The sequence below is a fragment of the Saccoglossus kowalevskii genome, chromosome 13, assembly GCF_978046115.1.
Source record: "Saccoglossus kowalevskii chromosome 13, keSacKowa6.1, whole genome shotgun sequence".
Lineage (NCBI taxonomy): Eukaryota > Metazoa > Hemichordata > Enteropneusta > Harrimaniidae > Saccoglossus > Saccoglossus kowalevskii.
Window position 1 is genome coordinate 15,629,365 of NC_140653.1, and position 9,729 is coordinate 15,639,093.

The window sequence follows — 9,729 nt, forward strand, 5'->3', positions numbered from 1 at the left end:
CAGTTGTCATTCAAACTTGGTACATAGATTATACATGTTAGGATACATGTCCATGACGATTTATTTTGCAATTGGATCAAAGATGGTCGACTGGCAGGCATCTTGTTTTTGTTTTTTTATGCGGTATCTTGGACGTGCTCTGTCAGTTTTCATTCAAATTTGGCACATACATGTACTTTATACATGTTAGGATGCATGTCCATGACAATTTGTTTCAAAATCTGGTCAAGGATGGCCGATTGACAGCCATCTGACTTTTTGGCCTTACTACTATATTTCCACAATTTATGTACCATTTTCATTCGTATTTGGCACATACATCATACATATCAGTGTGTTTCATAATCAGATCAAAGATGGCTGAATAACAGCTGTTTTTATTTTGGCCATATTACTATGACACGAAACACGCGTTTTGATGTAAATAAACAATCTGTTGTATACGCCACTTGGAACTCAAGTTTCAAGGACACGCTCGCGACAACCCCTCCGCTTTAATATGACGAGCACAAAAAGAACTTAACGGGGACTGTGTCATTTTCAATGACTTGTTGAACATAGAAGAAGTTGGATTGAAGAAATCGTCACAAAATGAACAAATCTGAAGGTACACACCCAAGTTACCTTCACCCGAAACAGTCAGGTTAGGCCTTTTTCAAGAAATTAAAAAATACCATTCCCCCCCCCCCCAAATGACACAAATATTCTCTAAAATTATTGAAGAATTGAAGTTATCTCCATGAAATGGACAAATCTGACAGAGATCCACCCACAAATGCGTATTATTTATACCATAGCCACTGGGAACCACCCAAATCACTGACAGTAATGTTTTTGCTTAATTATAAGTGCAAGTAAAAAAGAAATAAGACTTATTTCAATGATTTGGTGATGTGCTTATTATATATTACAGTATTCCTTATTAGTCCTTGTTCGAAACAGGGACTTATAAATCGGCCTCCATCCATCTGTGGGTCTTATTTCAGAATCATTTGGATTGAATCTGTTCATCTTTGCTTGTGCCTAGTACTTTATGTGGGACATATAAACATGCAGTGGTTTAGTGATTTGATCCAAGATGGTCGACTGGCAGCCATTTTGATTTTGGAAAATGTATCTTGGACATGCTTTGTCAGTTCAGTTTGTTTGTTCAAATTTGGTAAAAACATGTTAGGATACATGTCCATGACAATTTGTTCAACAATAAGATTAAAGATGGCCTACTGGTGGCCATTTTGCTTTTTGGCCATACTACTATGTCTTTTGTGGACCAAGTCACTACGTTCAATTACCCACCATCAGTCAAAATGACTATTTTGAACTGTAGGCATTAATCTGCAATTCAGCCCTCACGTCACACCACGTGACCGAGGCCATGAGACGTAGCCATATGGCCAAATATGTCACTTTGTTTCATTCTCTGCGCCGTGTGGATGAAACTTTGCGGTCCAGCCTGAAAGCCTGCTTTTTCCTGTTTGAGTTTAAGTTTGGGTTGCTGCCGCTAACACGGCAGCCGACAACGTTGCTGGTAGGATAAGTTATTATTTTTCACCCCTGTGTCGCCCCCCTTTGACCTTCGTTTGTTTTCTTTGTGTCAGCTTTCAACTGTAATTCGTTTCCCTCACCCATGTCGTTTTCGTATTTATATCTTACCAATGTATTTAAAAATGAATAGATGTAATGACAGCACCAGAGGCTCGCCACACTTGTCTACCAGTACCTCATGTGCTGAGACTTCTAGTAAGAGGCCCAACAGTGGAGGTACCGATATTTTTTGCCCAGCCACATCTATCTCGTTAATTGGGATGAAGGCGAGGCGCAGGCTAGTGGTACTGGGTCTGCACCGAGCCCTTGGGTACTGAATACCAACGGGGATGCTGGCAGCCAAGCTGCCGATTTCGGGGCTGAGCAGTTGAAACACATTGCACGTTGCCAGAGTCAGCCAGGAGGAAAGCGGAGGCAAGAGTAGCGGCGTGCCCCAGGGAGGGAGGACAAGGTGGTGTCTTCTCATCCTCCTTGGGTGGTCATCCACCCCGGCAGTGGGGCAAGCATGTTTGACACCTCTGCAACAGGGGGGGGGGGCATACATTTGGCGAGAGGCCAGGTCACAACTTAATGTCTACTTCAGGCCTCGTAGGAGCTCGCCCCATGGGAGGAGAGAGCACCCACACCTTACAGCCGCCGAACCCAGACCCACATATCCCTGTCACACACAGATTGTGCCGTGTATTCCGGTTTGGAGACAGCGGGTGACCGATGCCTGGACTTTCCAGGTGTTGACACACGGTTATGGGATACACCTGAAATCTCCATTGGGGGCACTGCCAGGGGACTCCCGTAAGGCTGAAGCAATCAGACAAGAAGTAGACAGTTTGCTGGAAAAGGGCGCCATACACAAAGTAGATCAGCCGCCATTAAGTCCAGGCTTCTACTCAAATGTATTCGTAGTACCAAATCTACAGGTGGCAGGCGTCCAGTTCTGGACTTAGGCAGACTGTACATACGTACTCCTCGATCGTTTACGCATGGAGACTCCATGCAGCGTTTTTTTCTCTCCATCCACCGTTTCGACTGGCTAGCCTCACTAGACTTAAGCGGGGACTACCTGCACATACCGATGCACTCAGCAAGTTGCCATCTCCTTTGAGTCTCCCAGCTGGGCCAAGTATTCGGATCTCGAGTGCCCCCCTTCGAGTTATGCACAGCTCCCTACGTTTCACCAGAATGTGTGGAACAGATGGTGCTGCTGCTTCACCAAACTTTGGTACACATCAATCCGTACCTAGACGTCTGGTTATTACATAACCCTAACAAGTGGTTATTAGCCAAGCAAGTAAGGGACAGGATTTAACACATAACACAGGATTTACCTCACCAGTTGGGCTCTTTAGTAAATCAGACAAAGTCCCATTCCTACCCAATGCAACAGTTGGTGTTCCTGGGCATGGAGTTTGACACAGAGGTAAGCTTAGTACATCTGCCTGGCGCAAGTAACCTAGCCGAATGCCTAGTCAGCGTTCCCTCGGTGTCCCTCCGAGAACTAATGCGGATCATTGGATCCAGACCTTGGTTCAAAGGGTAGTTCTCCAGGCTGCATTACGCAGCCACCCAGTACAACGCATGTTTGCTACAACACCGAGCACACCTACGGGAACTGGACAGGCCTGCCAACGTCCTGGCCAGGATGTATAAGGATTCCACCAATGCAGCTTACGACTCGAAAAGGCGAGTGTACACTGATTGATGCAGCGGAAGGGAGATGCCATCCCTCTGTTCGCCAGGTAGCAGACCTCTTCGTCCACCAGTTTGACGAAGTGGGTTTGTCCTACGCAGCGATAGCTGGCTACCGGTTGGCCTTGTCAATTGACAACGCTTTGGGAACAAGACTAGCCGATTGTCAGGAGACTGTTTATTTTCCATAATCAGAGGCCCAGACCCCGAACAAGGGAACCACCCAACTGGTATTTGTTAGTAGTGTTGTCAGCAGTGTTGTCAGCTCTAAACAGACCGCCCTTTGAGCCTCTCTAATCTGCACCACTCAATTTTTTGACTATGAAAACAGACTTCCTACTGACCCTACTAGGGTAGGCGTCAGTCAGAACGGGGGCATTCTCCTTCTCAGGCGGATGTACTACCTTTATGGACAATCAAGTTGTGCTAAAGACAAGAATCTGGTTTCTCGCCAAGAACCAAATCCCAGGACACAATCCCCCGCCAATCGTCATTCCCTGGCTGTCAAACATTGTCGGCCCGGAGGATCGGAAAGAATTGCTTCTCGCCCGGTTCGAGCACTGAGTTGCTATGAAAACCATACTAAGGATTCGAGACGGGGTGTCAAGCAAATGTTTTTGTGTTACGACCAAGGCAAGCAAGACCATCACCAGGTGGATTACTGCGACTGCGTTAAAAGTCTATAGAGATACCAAGTCCGAGCACATGATGTCCGTGCGATTGCTATCTCACTAGCACTGGCGTCAGGTGCCCCCTCGAACATTTACTGAGGGCAGGCTTCTGGAGAACGCAGAGCATCTTTATCAACTACTTCTCTTCAGGATGGGTTTCGTTGTAGCAGGTCAGACTTTGGTTGCTGACCCAGCCCGAACGACCACAGGGATCCCTGCGCATAGGCGATAAGTCAGTTTTGCCCTCATGCAGAACTGTTTCGGCCTTTATTTCAAGCGAGTTACCCCAGAATTGGCTACGCCTCGTGGCCTTGGTCATGTGGTTCGTGACGTGAGGGAAAATCTTGAGGTCATGGGGCTTCCCCTGACCTAGATTTATTAGCTGAATCGCAGATTAATGCCTACAGTTCAAAATAGTCATTTTGACTGACCGGAGTCTATGGTGGGTATGAACTATGTGAATAGGCGGGTTCCGAGAACCCTCTGCCTAATTTTCATTCATATTTGTCACATACATCAAATGTGTTTCATAATCAGAAAAAAAAATACCTAACTCCATGATAACTATCTTTTTTTGTGAAAATGTGGTTTCTTGAACATGCTTCATCTGTTTTCATTAACATTTGGTACAAACATTACACGTGTTGATATGCATGTCCATGATGATTCATTTTGTGGTTGGATCAAAATGGCCAACTGGCAGCCATCTTGTTTTTTGAGAATGCATTATTTATCATTTATTTTTGTCACATATATCATACACCTATGTTTAATTGTAGGAATATCTTCCAAAGGCTGTATTAAATATTCATAGTCAAAAAATCAAAATAATATATGAAAAATTAATGAATATAAAAAAATTCACATAGATCAGCTAGGATAATAAAAATTAGTCTGGTTGTAAATGAATCCATGAATTGAAAGATTTTCTCCTGAGATACTTATTACAACTATGGGTGTAAATAAACTTTAACTGACACTCCAAATTGTATATTTTCAAACATACATTGTATGTTAGTCACTTGTGCACGTTCATGTTTAAATTACGATGTATGTAAAATTGTGCCTCAATTTCCCGCCATGAAAACATTGAGTGTCATTGGATAACACCACAACAAATAAGCTGGAGAATGGCACTTTACTTGAGTTTGAATACAAAAATGACATAAATATGAGAAATAGTAAATAAAATTAAAACTATATATATAACAGCATCACAGGGTTTAAGTTTTATATTGTGACTAATCTTGGCAGTTTGAATATTAATTAGCAAGATAGAATCATGGTTGTAATGTTGTTTTCTCGTAATCCTACTCGTGTTTGGAATTACCACCCACAACAACAAAATATGCAGTAACAGATAAGGTTATTGTTATTATACTTCAGACAATGAACAATTGCCAGGTTATTGTTCTCGTTCTAGACGGTACCGATGTCACCATGTATCATAAATACTTACACCCACTTGTTGGATTAAGTGCTTTGTGCTGTTACAACAGTGTAATGTCAAAGGTTAAACATTGAGGCATATCTTAAAAATAAATCAATAATCTCCAGTTCTCGTATTTTACTAATACTAATCAAGATTTTTTGGCTGTATCCCAATTTTTGTTCTTTTGCAGATAGTCGGAAATCTGTAATCAGCAAAATATCGGGTCTTACACGTACAATATTCAGTTTGATTGATAGTACTAATCTTCGAGTCAAACTCCTATACTAGTACTTAAAGCCCCCCCCCCCCCGGCCCCTACCTCTAGATTGCGTTCAGAAGGATCGTAATGTCTGTAACGCACATATCATTTTTGGCTTCTCTTACCAGATCCTAATTTATGAGGGATTGAATAACTTATATTTTTAGTCCCCGTTCGGACGAAGTCCGAAAACGGGGACTATTATTTTGGGTTCGTTCCGTCCGTCCGTACGTTCGGAGCTATATCTCGGACACCCATTGACGGATTTCATTCAAATTTTTCATGAAGTCAATACATAATGTCTTGCATATGATAAAGTTACTTTATGATTGATATAATGATCATACATATTGGGTTGTAGGTGCACGTCATTTTTTTCGTGATTCGAACAAATATGGCCGACTGGCGGCCATCTTGTTTTTCATGGTACCCATGCTACTTTATATTGAAAACAATGAACGTTTCTGTTTAAATTTTGTATATACATCTGCACCAACATGATTTTTTGTGATTCAATTCAACGTGGCTGGCCGACGCCAAATGTTTATGCAAAAGCGCTAAATCGTCATTTTTACATGTCCGGAGCTGTTTCTCAAAGATGACTGGGCCGATTTGGTTATAGGTGCACGCATAGACCCTCCAGTACTGGAGGGTCTATGGTGCACGTCATACTTTTTCCGTGATTCGAACAAATATGACCGACTGGCGGCCATTTTGTTGTTCATGGTACCCATGCTACTTTCTCTTGAATGCCATGAACGTTTCTGTTTATTTAAATTTTCTACAAAGATAGTATACAGAGAGATACAACTACATCATCATTATTTTTGTGATTCGATTCAATTTGGCTGACTGACGCCTAAATTTCATGTAATGACTAGGCCGATTTGGATCAACGTTGGTATGGTGATCATACATATATAGGTGCACGTCATATTTTGTTCCGTGATTCGAACAAATATGGCCGACTGGTAGAAGTGCTCTGCAATAAATTAGAATGAAAACCACAAATGTACAATCAAATTTATTTTATGTAAGTATTACAAACTTCAATAACGCATCTCAAAAAGCAGACGAATATTAGTTGCCCGAACGCTTCTTGTTTGAATTTTAAATTTTGAATTAATTCTTCAATACTCTTAATAGGAGGAGTTCGTTCTAAGCTTTCTTTAATTTGGTTTTGTCCCTAAAATACCAAGTGAATATTTTCTTCGCTTTTCAAAAGACATCCAAAAGAGGGGCTCTCATAAACAAGGACAAGCAAGTCTACATTTCGAAATTAAGAGTAGTTCATATCATGGAGGTAAAAAGAGAAAAATACAACGGAAAATGTGCTGAAAAACGAAAAATTACATAAACTTAACAAGAAATTCTCCGATTTTCAAAATTCCAACTTTCCCGTTCTCACAAACACGATTCCTCTGCGTATAAAAGATCTGCGCATGCTTTATGTCCTTTGGCTTTTACTGCGACACCATAAAACAAGACCTTGGAGTGCGTACTGTACGCAGCAACGCTTGAGAGAAATGACGCGTCGGCGACGATCCTGGGGTGAAAGGACGATAAGGCAATTATGGGATTAAACTATGGGACTAAAACAAAAGAAGTTGAAGAGGATTATTTTGGCTGTGACTCTTTTCTCTTTTTACCTCTATGTTCATATCAAATAGTTTACATGTACAAGTTTATATATTTGTCCTTTCTTTAAAAAAAAACATTAATTACTGTATTGAATAATATACAATCACTTTCAAATAAGTAACATCTTATATATCCATGCGGAAACTGCATTGTCTATACTATATTTATACTGTAGATCGGAAAATGATGACAAATAGAAACACGCATGTCAAACTAACCAATCCTGATTAATTTAAGACTGCTTCTTTGAATAATTCTATGGATGTTGCCGTTGATTGACATGCCTGGAGACGGGTTTTCAATTTCTGTGCATTTTCAAAAGCACTGTCATACTCAGGCTGTTGCAGAACTTCCTTGATTGCCTTGGTCCATTCTTCTTTAGTGCCAGCGCCTACTATCATGCTCTCAGCAATATCTGGAAACTCTTTTTGCAAGTACTCGGCTAGACCGGAATTTTTAGTTACCAAGACCGGCAATCCAACAGCTATAGCTTCCATTCCAACCAATCCAAATGGTTCACTTCTAGAGGCCATAATGCAGAGGTGGCTCTGTTTAAGATCTGTACGAATCTTGTCTTGAGTTCCATAAGGATACGGGTTGATTGAGAGTCTGTCGTCCTCCTTGTATTCATCGAGAAACTTCTTGGCTTTATCATGTTCATCTTTCGGCACTCCGCGAATAATCCAGACAGGAACTTGCTGATTCCGATCGCCAAAGTATTTTACAACCCCACTCATTGCTTGAGTGACAAGATCGTACCCTTTTAACCTCTCCACTCCAAGAATACGCCCAAATGTGATTACTTGTATTTTGCCGTCTTTCTTTGGTCTCTTTATTTCAACGTCGAAGAACTTTGTGTCTGGTTTTGGAAGGAATTCGTGGTGGTTGTCCTTATCCTTATTAAATGCTCTGTACTTATTGTCGAAATGGTTAAACATTCGTGGGCCAACAGAGAATATGGCATCTGCTTCATCAGCAGCCTTAAGCAGAGTTTCCTCTCTGTCTTGCACTCTATCCGGGCTCCAGCTCTCCTTGTAGACTTCAATATCTTCTGGAATCACGTGGTTGAATAGAACCAGTTTTGCTGATTGAAACCTGTTCTTTTTTAAATGAATGACAGCATCACCAGTGATTGGTAGATGTCCAATTATTGCTTGAACGTTGGTGATTTTATCCAGACCAGGAAAAAATGATTTATCATTGATGAACCAATCTACGCATGGATCCTTGTTTATGAGACGGGCATGTACTTGTGCTTTGATGAGATTTATACCATGTTCACGAGCATCGTCGATGTCTTTATCAGTTGCAGTTAGTGTCAGTGCATAGACATCACAATTTCGTGTGTCACTGAGGAGCATAGCAGCCTGGCGATGTATTGTTGATATACCGCCTTTTTCAGTTCCCCATTCATCATTAACCAGCAAAATGCTATGGAAACAGAAATAATAGTCAACACAACTGCACTGTGATATATGGATTATCAACAACCACACATTTGTGACCTGTATTCAATTTGTGTGACTTTATGGAGGCAGACGTCAATCAGCTAAATTAAAGTATAAAGGTCAAACAGTAGTCATGTTGTTGAGTTGTTGTTAGTTATAAACACAAACTAATATATATATATATACATATATATATTGGGATCATTATAGAATGGAGCTTATTTTTGCACGTATTGTAAGTCAACCTAACATACATACCCCCTATGTGCGATTGTAATATACCGATAATAATTAGAAGCAAAACTGTGTACCACTTTACCAGTTAATGGCTCAGTGGGATTGTTTGATTGGTCTTTACAACCCACCCCCTCTTTTTCCTTCGCCAGAATTAGTCACATTGAATATTTTGGGTTGTATTCTTGACTAGAAATATCGACAGTTTTTTGTTGATTTTCTGGAATTATTTTCAGGTACATGTGATGAATGTAGACTTGTTGTGAATGCGAAGGTTTAAATAGTTGACCACTATACAGAATTTGTGGCTCAAAACGCAGGTATACCTGTTTAGCGTCACACCTTTCTAATGGAAGTGCCACCTTTTGAAGTAGCAGCAAATGGTACAAATAGTGATACCGTACCAGTTAAGCAGTGAATCACAACTATTCGTGTCACTTCTGATTTCTTAATAAAGACTTGTCAGACACCCACCTTTTGCGCGATGTGTTTTCCGCCGCCGTCATACCTGCAAATGAACTGTATTACAAACTGTCCGAGTTTATATGCAGTTCTTGGAAATACCCGAATGGCGTAATGCCAAATATTCTAATTTTATTGATGCTGTGTACATACCGTACTCTGATCCTCAAACCAGGTCATTGTGCAAAAAATGGGTCACACGAATGACAAAAGGGTATTGTTAAGAAAGGGTAACTCTTTCAGAATGGTTTTAAAACGTCATGAAAATGCCTCTCAATTCAATATAACTTGCGAAATATAGGAACTATTCAAAAAAAAAAAAAACACATTAATTGTCAACTCTGAATATGT

At 40.9% G+C, this 9,729-nt stretch overlaps 1 protein-coding gene across 1 annotated transcript; it reads right to left on the reverse strand.

Annotated features, from left to right (window-relative positions):
- Nucleotides 1-6,604: 6,604 nt before the first annotated feature.
- On the reverse strand, nt 6,605-9,504 carry LOC144363593 (uncharacterized). Its single transcript, XM_078014218.2, has 2 exons — nt 9,391-9,504; nt 6,605-8,665 (listed from the first exon to the last, which is right to left on the reverse strand). Exons 1-2 carry the CDS (start codon nt 9,420-9,422, stop codon nt 7,462-7,464), a joined length of 1,236 nt encoding a protein of 411 aa, XP_077870344.1. The 5' UTR covers nt 9,423-9,504; the 3' UTR covers nt 6,605-7,461.
- Nucleotides 9,505-9,729: the final 225 nt, after the last annotated feature.